Source organism: Mustelus asterias, chromosome 24 (genome assembly GCF_964213995.1).
Source record: "Mustelus asterias chromosome 24, sMusAst1.hap1.1, whole genome shotgun sequence".
Lineage (NCBI taxonomy): Eukaryota > Metazoa > Chordata > Chondrichthyes > Carcharhiniformes > Triakidae > Mustelus > Mustelus asterias.
In genome coordinates, this window is record NC_135824.1 from 10439631 (window position 1) to 10462330 (window position 22700).

Consider the following 22700-nt stretch of genomic DNA (forward strand, 5'->3'; position numbering starts at 1 on the left):
ATTGACCCTTAGGGTCCTGAGATGCGTAGGTTAGAGGGATTAGTGGGTAAATATATGGGGGTACGGCCTGGGTGGGATTGTGATCGGTGCAGACTCGACGGGCCAAATGGCCTCTTTCTGCACTGTAGGGTTTCTATGATTCTATGAATTGCGGGCATGATTGTGGATGTGCTCAATGGTAAAGTAAATTATTATTTTAGAGATGTAATGATTTCTAGAATTCAAATTGTGGTTTGAGAGTATTGAAATTATTTGCCTCTTAACTATAAAGCAAGCATTGTAAATCAGTAGCCACTGTCGTGCGTGTGCCATCACTGCTGTATACGTTGTACTATCAGGAATACATTAGCAATGTGGAGCATGAGGCTAATTGTGCACTTAGGTACAGTGTCAACAGTCATATAGGTTCTAAGCATTCTTTCACATGCTGAAATATCCTTAATTTTCTAAGTTTAACTTTGTGGTCATGTGTCTCTATCTTTGTATCTTCCTCTGCTTCAAATATTTACTCATGCTGTCCTTAAAAATGAAATAGTATCTGCCTCAAAACACACTCGACATTTAAAAATTCTTACTCATTTTGAATTGGTGACAATTTGCCACCGGTTTCCCCAGAGGAAATAATTCCCTATCAGAACTCTTAAGACTGACCTTAATTCTCACATAGCTGTCTCTGTACAAATGGAAATGGTCTCAGCATCTCGCATGTCTCTTCGTAACTTTAGTTTTCTATCTCTGATATCATTCTGGTGAATCTCCTGTTTATAATCTGTGTTTAATGTCATAGAGGTTTACAGCATGGAAACAGGCCCTTCGGCCCAACTTGTCAAGCTTTGAGAACCCATTCATCCCCTTCAGCTGATCATATTCTGTTTGATTTCTTTTGGAAAAAAAATCATTCAAATGGTATGTGCTTTACTGGCTAGGCCAGCATTCATTACCCATACCTTATTGTCCTTGAGAAGATAGTGGTGAGCTACTTTCTTGTACTGCTGCAGTCCCTGTGGCATAGGTACACCAACAGTGCTGTTCGGGAGGGAGTTCCAGGACTTTGACCCAGTGACAGTAAAGGAATGGCAATATATTTCCAAGTCAGGATGGTGAGTGGCTTGGAGGGGAACCTCCAGGTGGTGGTGTTGCCAGATATCTGCTGCTTTTGTTCTGGAGGATGTCAAGCTTCTTGAGTGTTGTTGGAGCTGCTCTTATCCAGCCAAGGGGAGAGTATTCCATTACATTCCTGCCGTATAAAATTATCAATTAGTGACATAAAAGTTCTTAATCCTCAATACAGTTGTAAGTGCAAACTACCTATAACAATCATGACCACAAGAAAGATGGCAATTAGTTTCTAAAGAACAATGTAGGCAAAAATAAACATTGTTGAAGTTGTCTCAGTTACATTGATATGTTGCCAGCACTTTTCCCCCGACAGTGGTTATGGCCTCTAGCATTATGATGGCATCTTTTAACGAGGGAAGCAAATTGTGAGCATCTTTCACCTGGCTGCTGTTACTCGTGTCACTCTCCTGGAGAAGAATATCAATTCTATTAGGAAACCTGCTATTCTAAAAGCAGTTCCACAAAAGTTATACAATGGAAGATCTAAAATATCTCAAATATCAATCATTAAAATTTCTGAATGGTCCGTAGATAGCACAAACCCATCACTTAATTGGATACACACAATTTTCCAATAATCCTCTGTAAATATAAGGCAAGCCCTCTGCTTTATTTTGTATAGAATCATACTCCTGAAATTATATCTGCCACTTAATAATATCATGATGGTCACTATTTAAGTAATTGTGGGATTTGACTTGACATGTTTGTGTGGCTGGTTTCAATTGTTATTTAAAATTCAAAAATTCCAGGGGAAAATGAAACTTATACTTTATTATGTGACTTAAACATCTGTGACTGCAACTGTACCTATCCAGGCCAATAAAGGAGTCCATGAAACTCCTGGCTGTGGGCTTTGTAAATTTGTAGGAGAGGGGTTGAGGGCTCAGTTGGTGAGCCAATTATCAGTGTGCCCTCCATCTGCCCTGGTCTAGTAGGCATGATACAAATATTGCTAAGCCAGTTCAGCCTCCTGATTAATTGTGTGGGTCTTGACGATAGAGGTGCCATTGAAGTTTAGGTGGAGATAATTGAGCTTTCTTTTGTTTCATGGGGTTAGTACCTGTCACTGGTCAGCCCAGATGATATCTAAGTCCTGCCATAGGCTGATGTGGATTTCGTTATTGGATGAGTTGTAAATGAAACTGAATATTGTGGCACTTTCAACAGTTTTCCTGGCCTGTTTGAGTGAAAGTTTGATGAAACCACTTGAGATAGCTGACCCGAGGATATTTCTGGTGTGTGTGTGTGTGAGCGAGCGAGCGAGAGATATTGTCTGCTGTGCTAGGTCTCCTGAAGTGTTTATTAAATTGAACCAGTCCAACATTTTAGATGGGAACCGTTGAAATCTGTTAACAATGTTGTCTTAAGCTGGTATGTTAAGTTGGTGTAATGTTGATGCACAATTCTAATTACTTGGCCAGGATAAATCAATATCTTGAATCACTTGATGTTCCTGGGGTTAATTCTCTGTGAATCAAAGTTAATTTCATAGCAACATCATGATATAAATTAAGCACAAAATACCCTCCAGGTGAAAATATCAAAATATGATAAATAGTCTAAAAATACTATTTGACTTTATTCAATTAATTATTCAATTAATATGATGGGTGGCACAGTAGTGAGCACTGCTGCCTCACAGCGCCCAGGACCTGGGTTCAATTCCGGCCTCAGGTCACTACCTGTGTGGCGTTTGCAAGTTCTCACCGTGTCTGCGTGGCTTCCCTCCGGGTGCTCCGGTTTTCCCCCACAGTCCAAAGATGTGCAGGTTAGGTTGATTGGCCATGCTAAATTGCCCCTCGTGTCGGGGATTGGCAAGGTAAATATGTGGGTTTGCGAGAATAGGGCCTGGGTGGGATTGTGGTCGGTGCAGACTTGATGGGCCAAATGGCCACCTTCTGCACTGTAGGGATTCTATGATATTGGACTTGACAAAATGTGTAATAATATAAAAGCCAAATATTGTGAATGCTGGAAATCTGAAATAAAAACAGGAAATGTTGGAAAAACACAGCAGGTCTGGGGAGCTCTGAAGAAGAGTCGTATGGACTTGGGACTTTAACTGTTTCTCTCTCCACAGATGCTGCCAGACCTGCTGAGTTTTTCCTGGCATTTGTTACACTGCATAAGACAGGCCAATTTACCATGAATAACAAGTCGCTCCATGCGCACCCTCTCTGTACTTTCAGTACTTCACTACCTGCTATCCTGTAATGTGTTACCATTTACTGTGATTTCTCCCCCATGCCACTCATCAGTCAGTCTTTGGAGCTCTTCACCCTCCCAGTGCTATCATGCCTGGAATTGGCTTCTATATCAAACCCCTCATACCAAAAATGTCCAGTTGTGGATTGAAATGCTTCACATTAATTTCCCTGGTGGCTGACTGATTAAGATAGCTGATCCACCTGGACCAAGAAGCTTCTAGTTTTGTGCCCCAGTTTCTGTTGTCTTGGGTAAGTTTCCAGTGGGGATGCTGTATTGTTTAGTACTTTTCGTTAAGTTTCTTTTGATAGTGGGGGACAAAAAAAGACAGCGTCCCTTTTTCTGAAATCAGAATTCTGCTGCAAAGGGTTTAGGTATATGGAACAAATGGAAGTTGAAGACTGGGTTGTGCTAACCCTACATTTAAGTATCAATACCTTGCATTTATATAATGCAAACAGAGTAAAACGCTCCAGGGTGCTTCACAGCAGTGTAGTTTGGCAAAGAAATGATATTGAACCACAGGAGATAGTGTTAGAAATCATGAAAGAGGTAGATTTTAAAAAGGATCTTACTTTTATTTATTAGTCACAAGTAAGGCTTCCATTAAACACTGTGAAATTCCCCTAGTCGCCACAATCTGGCACCTGTTCAGATCAATGCACCTAACCAGCACGTCTTTCAGAATGTGGGAGGAAACCGGAGCACCTGGAGGAAACCCACAGGGAGAATGAGGAGGAGAGAGAGGCAGAGAGGTTTAAAGAGGAATTCCAGAGCTCATAGTCTGGACTGAGGGTACCACTGCCAACAGAGGGTTGAAGAGGTAGGAGATGTGCATGAGGCCACCGTTCTCTGAGCATTGCCAGTCTAGAGGAGGTTGCAGAGATAGAAATCATAGAAATCATAGAAACCCTACAGTGCGGAAGGAGGCCATTCGGCCCATCGAGTCTGCACCGACCACAATCCCACCCAGGCCCTACCCCACATATTTACTTGCTAATCCCTCTAACCTACGCATCTCAGGACTCTAAGGGGCAATTTTTAACCTGGCCAATCAACCTAACCCGCACATCTTTGGACTGTGGGAGGAAACCAGAGCACCCGGAGGAAACCCACGCAGACACGAGGAGAATGTGCAAACTCCACACAGACAGTGACCCGAGCCGGGAATCGAACCTGGGACCCTGGAGCTGTGAAGCAGCAGTGCTAACCACTGTACTACCGTGCCGCCCCAGGTGGGGAGTGTGATGCTGTGGAGGAACAAAGATTGTGATCAGGACTGAAAGCAACAGCTTCAGTCTTCCAAATATTTAACTGCAAGAAATTAAGACTCATCTGAGACTGATTGTAGTCACAGTTTGGCAAAATGAGGCAGTGTATGTATTCAGAGGAAGGTTGATGGTATTGTCACTGGACTAGTAATCCAGAGTCCCAGGTTCAAATTTGAATTCAATTAAAATCTGGAATTAAAAGTCTAATAATGACCATGCAACCATTGTCAATTGTTGTAAAAACCCATCTGGTTCACTCATGTCCTTTGGGGAAGGAAATCTGCCATCCTCACCAGGTCTGGCACACATGTGACTCCAAATCCACAGCAATGTGGTTGACTCTTAAAATAGTTGATCAAGACACTCCATTCAAGGGCACTTTGGGTTGAGCAATAAATGCTGGTCCAGCAATTGACACCCACATCCTGTGAACAAATAAAAAAAATGACTGGCTCTGTGAGGAAGCATGTTGCTGAGAAAAAGGAGGGCGCTCAAGGGTAAATCTTTTGGAGACTCCAGAGGTAACAGGCATAGGGCTGGGAAGCAAAGTCATGGCAACAATTGGATAGTTAAGAATAGAACCAGGTGAGAGCAGTCCTACTTGCTGAACAACAAAGTTGTTGGATCTGGACAATGTAGTCAATTACATGAAAGACTGCAGGCAGGTCATGCAAGTTGAGGAGGGAAATTGTCATACGCAGATGTCATTTGTGACTTTGATAAGGGTTGATTCAGTGCTGTGGTAGAAATCTGATTGGCGAAAGAATGTGATGTTCACTGTCAAAGCCAGAATATGGAGAGCTGGCCTTTGGGCAAGGTACTAGAAGAAAGCCAGCATCATTGGAACTGTACTCCATAAAGAAGTCACACCATTAATGAGAACATCACCTCTGATGAACTTCCTACTCTTATGATGGAAATGTTGCTGTGTTTAGAATTTTAAAAGAAACACCAATGTCTACACTCATCTCCAAATACACCCGCTAATCTGATTTTTGCTATACTGTTGTCCACTATTCCTTTAACTAGATGCTGTGGTATTGAGATGAAAAATAAATCACAAATGTTGGAAGCAAAAATAAAATAACTTGCATTCATGCAATGGTCTTGAGACATCCCAAAGTGCTTTACAGCGGATGTGGTACTTCTGAAGTGTTTTTGCTGTTGAAATGTAGTGTCACACAACAGTGAATATAGCACAGCAATTTCCCACAAAAGGCAGGGTGATAATGACCACATCATCAGTTTTAGTGAAAGCACTGGAAATACACAGCTGGTCCACCATCTGAAACAAAAATGGCTGATGCGTTCGTTAGTAATACTTTTTTCCAGCTGACTTGGCTGATGGGTGGAGCAACATGTCTAGGCTGAGAAATGTGGTCAACCAAAGCTCCCCAAAGGAATGTGTTATCTTGTTTGAAGGTGCATGTCAGGATCACCAGCAAACTCCGGCACATCTTTGATGTTCTCTAGGGTTGAAAAGCTTGCTCTCTGTTAAAAAGTCGCAACGTTCATTATTCGCTACCACTTCTATATAGAATGATTGTTTCAGCAAGTGCTTGATGGATTGCTGGTACCCACATCATTGGGTAGCTTATTGCAGAAATATGCTTTTGAAAGAAAATCTTGCATTTAAATAGCACCTTTCATAATGTCCTTCATAGCCAATGAACTACTTTTGAAGTGTATTCACTGTTGTAATGTAGGAAACGTGGCAACCAAAATGCACATAACAAACTCCTACAAACAGCAATGTAATAATGGCTGGATAATCTGTTTTATGATGTTGATAGGTAGGTGGTGATGTGGGTATTGTCATTTGAACGAATAATCCAGGGTAATGTTCTGTGGATCCACCAGGGCAGATGGTGAAATTTGAATTTAATAAAAACCTGGAAGTAAAAATGTAATGATGCCCTTGAAGTGATTGTCGTAAAAACCCATCTGTTTCACTAAGGATGGAAGGAAATTTGCCATCCTTACCTACAGATCCAGAGCAATAAATGCCCTCAAACATGGGCGGCACAGTGGTTCGCACTGCTACCTCACAGCACCAGGGACCCGGGTTCGATTCCTGGCTTGGGTCACTATGTGGAGTTTGCACATTCTCCCCGTGTCTGCGTGGGTTTCCTGCCAGTGCTCTGGTTTCCTCCCACAGTCCAAAGATGTGCTGGTTAGGTGGATTAGCTATGCTAAATTGCCCCTTGGTATCAAGGGGAGTAAATGCATGGGGTTATGGGGATAGGGCCTCGGTGGGATTGTGGTCGGTGCAGATTCGATGGGCCGAATGGCCTCCTTCTGCACTGTAGGATTCTATGATTCTAAATGGCTGAGTAAGCCACTGAGTTCAAGGGCAATTATCGTAGAATCATAGAATCCCTAGTGCAGGAAGCCATTCGGCCATTGAACCTGCACCAACAACAATCCCACCCTAACCCTGTATTTACCCTATAGTCCCCCTGACACTTCGGGGCAATTTAGCATGACCAATGAACCTAACCTGCAAATTTTTTGATGGGCAATAAATGTTGGCTTAGCTAGAGACGCCCACATCCCATCCATGTGTTTTTTTAAAAAAAGAACAATTCAGAGAAACTGGGAATAAATCCGCCCTGTTTAGGAGGTAAAATTAACGGCAGTTTGAGAAATCTGTTTATCGTATGTTGTTAAATAATTTGATAAATCTGACCATTTTAACATGTATGTGTGAATGCTAGGCTCGGTTTATTTAAGACATGATTTTAAAAAAAATCTTAAACTGCAGTCACGCAGATTACCGAATGTATAAATTAAATTGCTGAAAAGTTGAGTCGAATGAACGCACAACTTGCCCAGTTATATAATTATACTTTCCATGCACGGCAGTTGCACCGAAGCCGTGGTGAAAACAGACTTGTCAAACTGATTATAGATTTAATATTCGTATGGGTAGCTGTGGTTTTTTAAATGAAAACAGGATTGTAACTGGAATAAGCAGTGCACTTGGAAGAGAAGGTCTTAGTGTTCCCTCCCTCACAAACATGGTAAGACGAACTTGTCCAAGATTTAGCTTCCCTTTAAGAGGCTCTGCAGTATTTTTCCATTACAGCCTGTCGACGTGGCATGTCCTGTTGTCTTTTGTTGGGCATGATGGGAGAGGATTTGGGAAGGGATTGAGCCGAAAGCGAATGCTTAATTGTAGTTAGGGGTGAACAGAGAGATTTTGTAACTGAGGCTCGGATCTGAATTGTAAATTTTTCACTGACAATTAAAAAAAAAACTCAACGTAAATTTAATTAAAACAAACTGCAGTGTAGAGAAATGTCCAAATGTCCTTCCTCGGTGTATTTGCTTCAGAATCAGGGCACATTTACTGGTTATTATCTGCAATGCACGTCATTTATCAACCCTTGGGGATTTGCTGGGGAATGTGATTGGTCTGAGCTGGAAGCGTTAGAGGGCGGGGTACCTCTCTGCAGCAGATGTTTTTGTGGTTTCTGAAACTCTCTGGTTTCGACTACAGCTTCGCTTTTGTTGCCGCTCCATTTTAGCCTCAGCTGTGAGCCGTTTCGCAAAGACAAATATATAAATGCAGTTTCTGTCTTGAGTGCACATCATTAGTAATTGGATTTTTTTCTGTCTGTTTCAACAGGATCTATGTCCAGTTCTGTGTGGGTGACCTGCAAGTGCTGAAAAGACATGCTGCTGCGAGCAGAGCAGTCCTGCTCACCCCTGCACTGCCAGCCAGCTTGTCTGCTGCAACAACTGCTGCTCCCAGCAGCTGCAGTGAGGCATGCAAAAAGGATGAGGTCAACAGCATCACATCCAATCAGCACCAGGGTAGCCCTTCCCTTCCCAAAATGCCTCGGCTGGAGGAAGTTGTGCTGCAAGAAGGCCATGTTGGTGAAAGTCGAAGAACTGTCTGTTCACACCCATTATGGACTGGCGGAGAAGCAGTGGGCATCCAGGGGCAGCTGGAGGAAGGCACAGGTACCCCCAGCGAGCATTCGACAGCACGGCCGAGCAGGAGGAAGGGGAGAGGCTGCAGCGCGGGCTGCGTTACTCAGTTACTGCTAGTAACTCACAAAGATGCCTTGATGCTGAGGAACTGTCAATATGGCAGAAGCGAAGGCTGTGAGCATACTAATGGCTCTGGAGACGCTTCCACCCAGAGAGCTAAAACAGGGCTGGGACTGGCTTTTCAGGCTTCTGCAATCAGCATAGGAGGTCCCAGACAGTGGAAAGATGAACGAAAAATCGAGGGATTGCCAGAGCTGCAAGCAGGTCCCTCTCTTTGTTCTGAATACAACAACCGTACACAAGTAAGTACTGTTTTAATTGAACTTTGTCCTTGAAAACTAGTGCTGCGATGCAGTACAATTGCAGCTCCCTAATTATAGTAGCTACGACTGTTACATACTGTCCTAATCTCGAATGAAAATGAATTTGACACAAACTTCTGGTGGTCGATCACAAACCTTATTTGGATATATTCCCTAAATCAAAAATAAACTGCAACATTAACCCTTTAGTTACATTTTTTTCCTCAAAAATGCTCACGTTTAATTTTTGGTTTTTACAGAACATCTCTGAAAAATTGTGGACAAAGATCAAGTCTCTGAAAAAATAATCAAATGACTAATGGCTATACCATGTGTCACAAGGTTAATAATAAAGGAATGCTTGTATTTTATATAAGCAACGACCTTCAGCATATTAGTTTACAAGGTTATAGTTGTGAACATGTGTTGGCTAGGTTGCAATCGATTTAAGTTGTTTACTAAATACAAGTAAATCTGAAGTGACCCATGACTTATCAAAAAGGTTTCTTTGTTTGGGTGTTGGCTTTGTTAACTCTTTGTGCTGAGGAGGTCATGTGATTAATTCAACCCTAATGGGCTTTGTTGTAATTTTACATAAGCTTGCATTTTTTTGGGGGAGTTGGGGCATTTTTTTCAGCCATCTTACCTACTTTATGTCATTTGACCTTGACTGCTTGCATTGCTGAAAATTCATTTCATATTTTCTCCTTTGGTCTTTCAAATTTTCATTTTTGCCTTGTAATTTTTGGGGGGTGAAGCTAAAGCTGCTGATTGGAGATACAGTAAAAATGTTTCAAAATCATCTTTGGCTCCCAGAAACGATCCCAAGAAGTTACAAATTTTGGCTACAGTTTTGACTTGTCGTATAAAAATCTTTTTGCACCTAAGCACTTCAGTTTAACTGAGAAATTGGTTTACTGTCAAGTCTCATGGACATGTTCAAGTGCTATGATCGTAAACTGGAAACAGAATAAGTATTATGAAAAAGAGTTAATTCAAAATAATGTTCTGTATGCCAGAGCTGTTGGTATTTTTCAAGTTTGGCCATGTAATTTCTAAATCATTAAAAACTGGGAATAAATGTAAATGTACAATTGTTAACAAAATTTATAGCTTCACAAATTCACCTCCAAACTCCTCTAAACAAAAGGTTTGAGATATGCTCAGTCAAATATAAAAGAACTGGATACACAAGTTCCGTTTGCATCCTTCCTTTTGGAAGAGTTGCACATTTTCATTTTGTTGTACTGATAACTTGTGTTTGCAGGAAATTTTATGTTCCAAAGACTAACACTTCCACTTGCTTGTCATATTGGGCCGGTTAATTGTCGTGAGTCTGGAAAGTTATCTTTTCAACATGTAAACTTACAGTGGAGTGAGGAAGTACGGGTAGTGTTACCCAAGATCAGTCTTTGTACAGCAGTAAAAGTGCAACATTATCTTTTGTTGAATCATAGTTTGAAAAATTAAAATACATCTTAAAGTGATCGAGTGCAAAAATAACTGTAAATTTTCATGGATGAATAACTCAGAACTCGAGCTATGTGAAACATGTTTTCTTCCGCAGTATTTTGTGAACTGACCAAATTTGAAATCTACGTATTTGTAGTTTAATGCATCAAGCCCTTTTACTGTCATTTAAATTTCATTAAATTTCATTGGTGTGATTTATATATATTATATATACATGCTAACCCTTATTTGAATGTTTATTTCTGTCATATTTTTAAATTAATTTCTGAGTTTACCACCATTTTGTTTCAAGATCGAAGCTGTACCAGAGAATACAAATTTAGAATTAAACTTTGACTTGTGCTTATTTATATGATCCAATTTTGCTAAGTATTTTTTAAAAAATGATAATTGGGTATCACCTGTCAAATGCTGAAAAGAGCATTTAATTTTTCTCTTTTGAATGTGTTGTCTTAGTGTGCTGATCAGGGTTATTGTCTCATTAGTATTGGGCAGCATATTTATTTGAGCCTTTTATGTCTTTGGGAGAATTACTTTCAAGTGTTTCTTGTGATATTTCCCGCCAATTTATGGGTGTCCGGAAGTAAGCACAGCTTCACCTAGTCTTTACAGTGAAGACGATGAGCTTTGAGGAAGCGCCATTTTTGTGCAAATTCATGCCTCCACTTGTATAGGTGTGGGAGGAAAACTACAGTAATGCAATTTTGGTTGGTTCTCAAAATACTTACTTGTGCTAGAAACTGCTCTTTGTAAGGTTCTGGTGCAAACTGCAGTTTGCCTAATGTGTGTCTTCATTGTTTGGGTCCCCCAGTAAAAGGGTGCAAAATTAACCCTTGCATTCTCGCGGAAATCAAAGGTGGAAAAACAGTGCTTATTATTCTGCATTTTACTTGTATTGGGGAACGTTTGCTCCCAGTAAACTTTAAATTGTACACAAATAGTCCTGGCAAATGGCCATTATTGTTTACAGTGCAGCTTTTGAAAGTTAAATAATCGTGAACCAATAGCCCATTTTACTGGAAAAATAATGCAGCTTTCGTCTTGTTTGTAAAGTTCCACCTAATGCAGTCTTTCAGAGTTGTGTATTTGAGGAGGGTGGCTGAGATTAAGCTCTGGATAATAGTTGAAATTTAAAGGGTGGCAAATATAAATTTATCACAGCAATTTTCACATTAAGTATTTTAACCTGATGGGCTTGCAGTTTGAGGAATTTGCTCTTTTCTTGGGAATGTCAACAGTCTTATATTCATATTGAGATCCAAATTCATGGTCTGCAAATATGAGTAAGGAAAACAATAAATTTGGTGCGCTGAAAGACAAGTTGAGTTTTTCTTTTGCATAATCTCTTGCATAGATCTGAGATAGTTACGAACACGCACTAGTTCTGAATGTAGTTTCTAGTCAACATGTTTCAGAAATATATTGAAACCTTCAACTTTTCACTGGCTTGTTGGTACAGGTAGTTTTGCAAATGCTAGTCCTAAATTCTGCTTGAAGTTCAGGGTGTTTTTTGTTTCTTGTGAGGAGTGAGAAGACAGGTGACCATCATTTCAATCATGTTGATGTGTGACTCTGAACACACCTTTTGTTGCATATTGTCACCAGAAAACAATGGGATAACTCATTTTTCTAGACATTGTTTGATGGCCAAGGTATTTAATTTAGAACAGCTTTTCATATTTTATATGCTCTCAGTAATGTGATTACTACATTTTTAAAAAGGTATATCATGAGTTAATGCTGAATGTTTAGCATTTTTGTAAATAAAGCTTTCTCCAATTGGTGCTTTTTCAGCTAATGTAAATAAGAATTTGCGACTGATTTCTGGTCTGTAAATTGTAATCTTAGAAAAATATATCATGTTGCATCATAGCCTTTATTGCAATTACTGTACTTTGAGCAGTAATATACTGTTAAATTTGCCTGTCAAGATGGACTTGAACTAAAAATATGACTTAATTTTCCAAGTGTAATCTACTTTTGCCCTGCCGGTAAGATGATTAAGGATGCCATATTAGCAAAATATCAAGTGAGTTAAAATGTGCACAGTTGTTACAGCTGGTGGGTTATTTGTGCAGTTAGGGTTTCAACACATGGAAAAATCTTCAATTTAAAATGGCTGACAATGCGTCTCTTTACAAATGTTCCACTGTCATATATGGTTACTAGTGATTGTGTGTCTTAAGAAAACATTTCTTTCTGTGAATATGCACTGAGGGGTATCTTTTACATGGTGTAGCTGAGGGAGCATATTTAAGTCTTTTAAGCAATTTCTTGTGGTTGGTAGCCAAAACCAAATTCCTGATTGGTGAAATAGTTAATGCTGTTTCATCTGAAGACATTAGAAGTTTTGCAAATATATGGTATTAGTGAAACCACCAAACAGCACCAAAATGATGGTTGCCAATCTCTTGGCATTATTTATAAAAAAAAAACACATCTTAATTTCCCACCAACGTGTATGTTGGACCGAAGGTTTATCTCTCCAGTATAGAGCATTTTATGGCCAATTGTATAATCTATTGTTAATACTAGTCTGGTTGCCAAGTCCTCCTCCTGTTGGGGGCAAAGTTACTAAAGATTGTGAAAGAAAACATCATCTTGTGCCATGTGAATGGTGGCTTTATGGGTTCTGTATGGAGGGGAAATATTGATACTTGACAAATCAAGGAATTCACTTGAGCAATTGGGATGGTTTCTGGAATTCTTGCATGAAAAAGATCAATTTTTATGAATTGTGTCCAGAGTTCGTATTTGTCTCTTGTGTAGGTGCAGGGTCGTTTTTCCCATCTCACATTTTCTCAGTGGGGGTGCTTAATTTCCACTCCATGTTTATTCTTTAACCTCTGAGTGCCAACATCACTTAATATGGTTGTTACACTTACCAAAGATTTATGCAAACTTAAGGCCAATTGGTGCCACTAATGCAAGTAATATTTTTAAAAATTGTTTACTTGTAAATGGTGGTAGTGGGATAAGTGAGAGAACCCAAGCTTTTATACAATATCCTGAACTAACAGTATGATTTTATTGTTTAATATGTTTGAAGTTCCATTGTAATGTACATTGGCACCTACTTGCCAATGCAATATTTTATATCCCAAGAAGAAACTGTTCCTCCAACCACCGTCACCTAACCCTGACTTGTTCCCACCAGCCCCCTTGCTTCTCTTCACCACCCCCACAGTTGAAAAATATAGCCAAAGTCTATTGGTGGCCAAAATGCAGTTCTGTATCATGAAATCTCATCACTTGTTGAAGTAAAAGCAGACAGGTTGCTTCTACCAAATTTTTGAGAAGTGCAATAATGTGTAGTTCATGACTACGTTCTTTGTGAGGAAGGGATGTACAACTAAGTGTAAAGCTGCCCATTTCTACAGACGTAATTCCGACAGTCGTCATAAGTGTATTGGATAGATGGAGTGAAAAATGAAAGTTGTTTAAATTGTTTACTCTTTACTTTCATCCATTCGTCGTTGTCACCTGTTGTCTCGATGCTCGCTAGCCTAGATTGCCTCCTTGTCAAGAATGCAGCACCTTAATTTTAAAATTCTCATCCTTGTTTCCAAATCCCTTCATGGACGAGATTACCCAGATAGTACTTGGTTGCTGGTTTTCTCCCCTTTTTACCCACCTGTTCTGTAGCTGCTAAAACATGATTGCATGTGCAAGTAATAAGGGCAGCTATAAATACTGAACGATTCTTGTTAAACAGGCAATGCACATCTTTGATCTCTTACTTGCAGTCTTGAGAGCAGTCAGTGCTGCTCAATCACCACTGAGGTATGAGTAGGTTAAATCGGTATTTGTATGTTCAGATTTCCTTGTATTCATCATTTTTTCTTCCTGTTATTTTAATGTCTTCTTGGGAATCACTTGCCATTGGTAAATGTTCTCCTTTTTGCTCACTGTAATATGAAAAACAGCATTTTCAAATGCCTGTTCCTGAAACCGGACTTCTCCCCTGGACTAATTGACTAAATATCTTGGCTCTGATATATTTGTACAAACTCAGGAGAGGCGGAACGGTTATATGTAATTTTTCTCTCAATGTCATTGCAGGTACTGCTGCATTTCATGGGCAAAGCTGTGAAGTGGTACCATCTGATAAACCAGGGGGGAGTGTACAGACTGATTGCATCAAAACAGCTGGTAAGAGAATTAAAAAACAGTTTTTGTGAGGAGTATTTGAGTATAGAAAGCACACATCTCACTAACTTGTGATCAAAATTTAGAAGTCAGAATGCTGTTGCCTTTGGATTTTGGTTGATTGTAAAGGCAAAGAAATAGCATGGATTATGATGTGGTGCATTCTGATTCTAAGTGTTTGAGGAAGTTGATTATATTCAGTTATCACTTAAAAATCTGAAAACGCTTGCTTTACTTAAGTTGGAATATTTACAATCTTTCTCTGTTTTTTCCAGGACACATCTGTTTTTGAACAACACTGTTCTCCCTCTCTTCCATGGAAGACTCTGCAGCATTCAAATTGTCCTCAGTGCCTTGATGTTCAACCTGAGTGGAAGTTTCAGTATATTTCCACTCTATCCTGCTTACTCCAGCCCCAGGTAGATCAGTAATTTGGTAATCAAGGAAAAGTAGAGTTGAGACAAATTGAGTTGCCATGTAACGTTAGTCTTGTCATTCAAAGATAACAATGACGTTCAGAATTGATTTCTAGAGCGTTGGAAAATAGGTGGTTTGTGAGGGAAGGATGTAGTTATGTGTAATGCTGATTATACATTATTAGAGTTACTGTGGGATCGACCTTGACCTGTCATGAGAGATAATAAGCAAATGGAACAATATTTAATGTTGGAAAAAAGAGCCATCATCTTCAGTTTATAAATATATTGATGGTTCCACGATTTTCATTGATTTATGTTTATAGAGCTTGTCATAATTTATGTTAAATGTCTTTGAGACACTGTATGCGTCAGATGCTTTTCATTGGTGAAATTTTGATTTCAGCTTTCCAAAAACCAGTCAGCTTGCCTTGAAAAACTGGCTTCAGAAATACCTCCTATAAACTCTATTCAAGAAGTACTGTCTCGCAGGTAAGCACAAAATGCACTCGTACGTGTTCAGAACTGTCTTGTCCTGACTCAACCTTTCCTTTGATTACTCTTTTGCCCATCTCAACTGATAGTTCATATAGGTGCTAGGCTGTGGACTGCATTTGATATGCTCCTGCCAGGCATGTTTTCATAGAGACAGAGTTTTATAACATGTAAAGAGGGAGGATGCACGGTTCTGGTTGGGGTGGCGGGGTGCAGGTTTCTATGTTTGGGGGTGATCCTAAAGGTGCCCCCCATCCCCGTTCCTTCTTTCCTACCTGCTTGCTTCAGTAAACCCCCACCCATCTAACCTATCTAAACCACTTTCCAGTCTCCAAGATCCATTCGGTTGCTGCTGCCTTTGTTGTAATGCTGGCAGGGCCCAGTAATGCTAAATGGATTGGCTGGCAGCTTCTGAGGGCAGGAGTCCCACCCAGTGAGAGATGAAAGTCCCACATTGGCTACAAGTTACAAATCCAAATGTCCATTCTTTGCATGTAAGCTTAGACAACAAGTGTAGATGGATTTTTGGAGTGTGGACCATTGCAACAATTCTGTTCCTGTGCCCGATCCAAGCCTTCCATCATATCTGCCTTGAATAGGACCACTCAACAGCAAATTAAGTGGCATTACCGACCATTTTTTTTAACTTCTTGGTCAATAAAGACAAATCACTCCTTATGGCTCTGTTTATGACACCTAATATATTTATGACTAGGCATTGTTTATATAAGAAGCAAAAAGTTGCTTAGCCCAACCAGCTATTTTATCAATGACCTTCCTTCCATCAAAAGATCAGAAATGAGGATGTTCACTGATGACTGTTCAATGTTCAGCACCGTTAGCAACTCCATAAGATGCTGCATTTTAACCTAGACTGCTTAGGTAACACCTGGACAATATCCAGGCTTGGGCTGACAGATGGCAAGTAACATTCAATGGCATTAACATTGCTGAATCCCCCACTATCAACATCCTGGGGGTTACCATTGACCTGAAACTGAACTGGACTAGCCCATAAGTACGGTGGCCAAAAGCAGTGGTTAGAGGGTAGAAATCCTGTGCTGAGTAATTCACTTCCTGAGTCCCAAACGTCTGTCCACCATCTACATGACACGGGTCAGGATTGTGTGGAATATTCTCCACTTGCCTGGATGAGTGAAGTTCCAGCAATACTCAAGCAGCTTGACACCATCCAGGATAAAGCAACCCACTTGACTGGCAGCACATCCAGAAGCATTCACTCCCTTCATGACTGAAGTACAGTGACAGCAGTGTGTACCGTCTACAAGATGCACTGCAGGTACTCGCCAAAAAGCTCCTTATACAACATCTTCCAAACCCACTGCTCCATCTCGAAGGGGAACACCACCACCTAGAAGTTCCCCTCCAAGGTGCTCACTATCCTGTCTTGGAAATATATTGCCTTAACTTCACCATTGTTGGGTTAAAATCCTGGAACTCCCTCCCTAACAACACATTTTGTGTACCTACAGTATGGGGATTGCAGAGGTTCAAGAAGGCAGTTCATCACCACCCTTTCAATGGCAGTTCGGATGGGCAGTAATTGTTGGTCTAGCCAGCGACGCCCACTGCCCTTTAAAAAAAAAAATTTGCTTGACTTTTTATAAATGCATGAAATGAATTTTGAATTTTATTTAAGTTTGAAATTTTAATAAAACTGCATATAATTTCACCAACTTCAGAAAAAGAGAATATGTTCTGTTTTAGGAAAACACAGCTTAAATTTGAGTCTTCTAATATTTGGCCGGTTTGGCAGTTTCTCAGCATCGCTTGTCTCTTTCACTGGAATCATATTGGAAAGGATCTGCTATGAACCTGATAGAAAAACAAACTTTGCAGCTGCTATAACTGATAAAAATACACAAGGTAAGAATGCAGTAATATTCCAACCTGTATCAAAACTATTAGACATACTGTGTATTGGCAAAATTGGGTTGTTCAATAGTTGATTAAAATATTGTGATTTGTTGAAGCAATGTTGTGCAAGATAGGATGAGAAAGGACATTCTTGCCATTGAGGAAGTCCAGTCAAGGTTCACCAGACTGATTCCCGGAATGGCAGGACTGATATATGAAGAGAGACTGAATCGTCTGGACTTGTACTCACTGGAATTTAGAAGAATGAGAGGGGATCTCATAGAAACATACAAATTCCTGATGGGACTGGACAGACTAGATGAGGGAATAATGTTTCTGAAGTCCAGAACTAGGGGTCACAGTCTAAGAATAAGGGGTTAGCCATTCAGGACTGAGATGAGGAAGAACTTCTTCACTCAGAGTTGTGGACCTCTGGATTTCTCTACCACAGAAAGCTGTTGGGGCCAGTTCGTTAGATATGTTCAAGAGCGAGCTGGACGTGGCCCTTATGGCTAAAGGGATCAAGGGGTATGGAGAGAAAGCGGGAGTGAGATACTGAAAGTGCATGATCAGCCTTGATCTTATTGAATGGTGGTGCAGGCTCGAAGGGCCGAATGGCCTCCTCCACCTATTTTCTATTTCCCTCTGGTCAAAATTAGGGATGATGAGAGTAGGCTGTTTGTTTCATTTGTGGGGAAACGGGTTGTAAATATGAGACTAGGTATTGTTCTTCAACTGACAAAGGTTGCAGAAGGATTGATTACCTGTTGAGGGTGGGGGCAGCCATTTTGTCTGTTTTTCTGTTAGTACCAGTACTGAGTTGATGAGTATAAAAGGTGTTTATTCCAACTTTACTGGTAACTTTATTTTGCTGTGTTTAACTTGTTTGTCTCTTGATTGATTATAGGTATTTCTGTTCCTGGTGACTGGTGTCTGAAGTTAATTGTTGGAGACATTCAAAATATTGCCATAACTCTGCATATCTATGTAGATCTCATGCAGTTATCTTACACCCTTGGAATTTTACCAGGAGCCACAGCGGTGTTTTATGGTTTGGAGAGGACTACGTCAAGGTTAGTATTCTATTGTGAAGTAAGCCATTCAGCCCATTGAGCCGGCTCCACCATTCCATTATACCATAATTGGTCTGCACCTCAACTTCATTTACCTGCCATAATAACATGTTCCTTGCTACCATTTCTATACAAAAATCTATTTATCTGTTGTGAATATTTCAATTGTGCTACAGTTTATAACCCTTTAGAAACTAAGTTCTAGATTTTTCCCTGTCCTTTGCGTGGAAAAAATGCTTCCTGAATGGACTAAGTCTAATTCCAAGATTAGGTCCCTTTATTCTTGTTCCACTGGAGATACCATTTCTCTTTATTTACCTCATTGAATCCTTTTAACATTTTAAACATCTTAATCTGATCAATTTTTCTTAAAACTCAAGGGGATACAAGCCAGATTTATGCAACCTGTCATAATTTTATTGCCTGAGCTCCAGTATTTTGGATCTCTGCTCTACCTCCTGCTCCAAAACCAATATATGCTTCCTGACATGCAATATCCAAAACAAAATGTGGAACTCCAAGGCTATATCCAACTGAAGCACAACATCCTCTTCTGTGATCCTCACCTCCTCCCACTCTGAGATAAAAGGTTGATATTCCATTAACCTTTCTGAATGCTTTTTATATGCATCCAAGTGCTTTGAATGAAATTCCATATTGACATGTAATTCCAGCCCTAATTTCTAAGGACTCGGTGCTTGGACTTCCAAATCTTTTTGCTCTTTTGCGATTCCTGGTCATTTTGAAAACATTGCAACTCCTCTTTCTTGGGTGCATGATGCCATACTTGCCCACATTAAATCCCCCATTTGTCATAAATTTTGCCACTATTTAATCCAAATTTATTTCGTAGAAGATCCTTGCAGCCACCATGGCATTGGCATTTTCATTTCATCAGTCCTGCATGCATTAAAGTCCAGGCCCCAGAAGCGATTAATTCTTATGTTTAAGTTTATTTGTTAGTGTCACAAGTAGGCTTACATTAACACTGCAATGAAGTTACTGTGAAAATCCCCTCATCGCCACACTCCGGCGCCTGTTGGGGGACACTGAGGGAGAATTTAGAATGACCAATGCACCTAAACAGCACGTCTTTTGGATTGTGGGAGGAAACTGGAGCACCCCGAGGAAACCCACGCAGACACAGAACGTGCAGATTCCACACAGACACTGACCCAAGCCGGGAATCAAACCTGGGTTCCTGGCGCTGTGAGGCAGCAGTACTAACCTCTGCGCCACTGTGCCGCAAGATTCAGTCGTGTCTGAGAAAAATGTACATATAATATTGCAGAGCTGAAACAAAAACAAAATGTGAGAAATGCTCAACAGATATGAGAGCATCTATGGAGACAGGAAGGTAGTTTAACTTCTCATTTCAGTTCTATCATTCTTCTCCATAGGTGCTGTCTGATCTGCAGAATAGTCCGAGAATCTCTTGTTACTGAAAAATGTTTTTTTTTTTGCTTTTAACACTGATGTTTAGTGCGTGCAATCATATATTTAAAGGTGACCTCAAATCCACTGGTAGAGATTGAAGTCATTTAATCTACATTTCAAACAATTAATTTCTGTTGAATCTTTCCAAATTGTTTTTCAGGTGCAACAATGTGTACTGCAGATATGTATCTTCCAGCAGCGTGTCTGTCCCTGTAATTCCTTCATTTGAGGCTGTAAGGTTGGTATTTTAGTTCTCATTTTGCTTACCTTGGGTGAAAGCTCAATGTACTATCATGGAAGAATCTGTACATCCATAGCTGTATTCAACTTTGTATTTCTTGCAGACTTCCTAGGGGAATAAACATTGTTCAACATGTTCTTATTGGGGGAAAATATCACAAATCTTGATAGTGGCTATTTAAGTTTACAAGATCTAGTGTAGATAATTTAGTAACATTTTCAGAAGAAGTTACTTTTTCCACATTGTTATAGCAGGTTAAAAAGAACACAACGTGTAACAAAATCTTATTGAATTGTTGAAATTTAACATGGGTTTTTCAAACTTCATGTTGACTTGTAATTCCAGCCCTCACTAATTTCTAAGGACTCAGTGTCTTAAACTCATCCAGTTTCCCCTCACACAACCACAGATTTGTGCTAGTGCCTCACAGCCCAGCATCGGAAAACAAAGTGCCTTCACAGTCAAACCTTGGCCCCTGTCTGTCAATCCGCATGTCTTGCTGTGCACCAGTCAAAAACAAACAAGTTGGGAGCAAACTATCATTGCGGTGCTGTATCCAGAGGGACAGAGTCACACAATTGGTGATATCAGAGAGCGCTACTGTCTGTTTTACTTAAGTTAAAATATGTAACTGCTACTGTCAATCTTGGCTCAGAAGTCTTCTTGACTTTTGTCAATGCAATGGTTGTGGGAAAGGAAAATGAATGGGGGAGAGAAATGAAGGATTGAGAGGAGAAAAATTCAATGTTTTTTTTTAAAAAACAAATCAAAGTCCAGTTTAAAAAGCCATTTTAAAGATTAACTTGGCTTAAACAGAATGAAGTACAAAGTTAGATTTAGAAATGCAAGTCTTAACAGAGCACAAAGTGTGTGAAGCTTCCTGTGTGAACAACAGGAAGTGCTCACCTCTGGTGAGTTTCCTTATTTTGTTCTGTGAAATTTCAACTGTTTTAGATGCGATTAGTCTTGGTACCAAAGTGTCGAAATTGAGGCAAGTAGAATTCTGTTAACACTTTGTGAATTCTGTCTAGCCCTTGCTAAGGTTGATGAGATAAGTGAAGCTTTTGTGAATATAACGAGACCCCTGTTGTACGACACAACTAATCTGAGCTACCATGATAAAATTGTGACATTTGGTTTCCCAAAAAAGAATTAAACATTGCCAGTTTATGAGAACACAGTTTCTGTTGGAGAAAACCATTTCTGTTGTGGTTTCCCGCATCATGGGTGAAATTTTGTGAATACTTTCCCACTTCCTGTGTAAAATTTCCATCTGTACTATTTCATCACAATTTGCCATCACATTCAATTTGGGTGGATTAAAAAAAATTACACGAGCAGATTAACCAGTGCATGAGGGATGCTGCTCAGAAGAATATTAAACTCATGGAGTTTTCTAGATCTCATCCTTGCTGCTTGGGATTTTATGGTACAGATTGGAGGCTGTCCGATCTATCAAAAGGCACATGGAGATTGCCGCTCCAACCTCTGAGTCAGGAAATGAATAAACTTTGAGAGCATGTCACTTGCTCGCCTGTGCAAAAAGAAAGCAAATTGGAAACATAATGGGCTGGGTGAAGCTCGACTATCTTTTTGGACAATAACTTGCCCCATTGGTGTCTATAATTAAATTATCTGATTGGGAAACTTATTATTGATCGCTTAAGTGGTGAACTGTCACAGTGATTCACGATTCTATGGATAAACAAGGTCACCATCTGCAAAGACTGTATTGGACTTGCATCATTTCATCACTTCTGATGAATGGGAAATACCTTTTGCACTTCTGATATTTTTGATTTCAGATATTCGGCATCTTGTTGATTTTGGTGATCTCATTTGGGATTAATAACTTTGGGTTTCATTGTCTCACCTGAAAAACTTGGATTTCTTTTTTCAGATCTGCTTCCACTTTATCAATGAATACAGCTATTGCAGATATGCCTCTGTTGTATCTTGGAAGTTTAATGTCTGGCCAAACGAATCACCAACAGGGGATTGTTTGCTGCCATGTGGTTAATATTTGGTGGCTGAAACTCCAGTGGATCTGCAGTCATTGTAGCAGCATTTTTAAACAGGTATGTTTAATTTTTAGACCAGAAGTGACTGGAGTCTCAGTTAGACATAGTTGGACCCAAGTTGCCATGTAGAACAGAAAATATTAGGGGGAAAAAACAGGTCTGTCAGCATCGTTAAAGTTTATTTATTAGTCACAAGTAAGGCTTACATTATCACTGCAATGAAGTTACTGGGAAATTCCCCTAGTTGCCACACTCCGGCGCCTGTTTGGGTCAATGCACCTAACCAACATGTCTTTCAGAATGTGGGAGGAAACCGGAGCACCCGAGGAAACCCACGCAGACACGGGGAGAACATGCAAACTCCACACACAGTGACCCAAGCTGGGAATTGAACCTGGGTCTCTGGTGCTATGAAGCAGCAGTGCTAACCACTGCTAAACAAGTTAACTAACTTGCATGGGCTCTCCAGCCAAAGTGTTACCCTGCCTTATACAGGAAGATTTCATTTTATTTCTGTGCCTAGATCATACTGAGCTATTGCTATTCAATTTTACTTGGAATTCAATTGTTAAGAAGTTGGTTTTGAGAGTTCCTGGTTAACGGGGTGGAGTAAAAATC

At 40.1% G+C, this 22700-nt stretch overlaps 1 protein-coding gene across 3 annotated transcripts in view; it reads left to right on the forward strand.

The window, feature by feature from the left end:
• ctc1 (CTS telomere maintenance complex component 1) overlaps window positions 1–22700 on the forward strand; it is an 84063-nt gene that overhangs the window by 39307 nt on the left and 22056 nt on the right. For 2 of the 3 annotated variants that reach the window (XM_078241284.1, XM_078241285.1), the window contains 8 exons: window positions 8230–8899; window positions 14435–14524; window positions 14797–14940; window positions 15344–15429; window positions 17210–17319; window positions 18218–18383; window positions 19981–20058; window positions 21962–22139. In XM_078241284.1, coding sequence (XP_078097410.1) covers window positions 8230–8899; window positions 14435–14524; window positions 14797–14940; window positions 15344–15429; window positions 17210–17319; window positions 18218–18383; window positions 19981–20058; window positions 21962–22139 — 1522 coding nt within the window. Of the gene's footprint in view, window positions 1–8229; window positions 8900–14434; window positions 14525–14796; window positions 14941–15343; window positions 15430–17209; window positions 17320–18217; window positions 18384–19980; window positions 20059–21961; window positions 22144–22700 lie in introns of all 3 variants that reach the window. The other variant, XR_013500764.1, reaches the window with a different exon arrangement.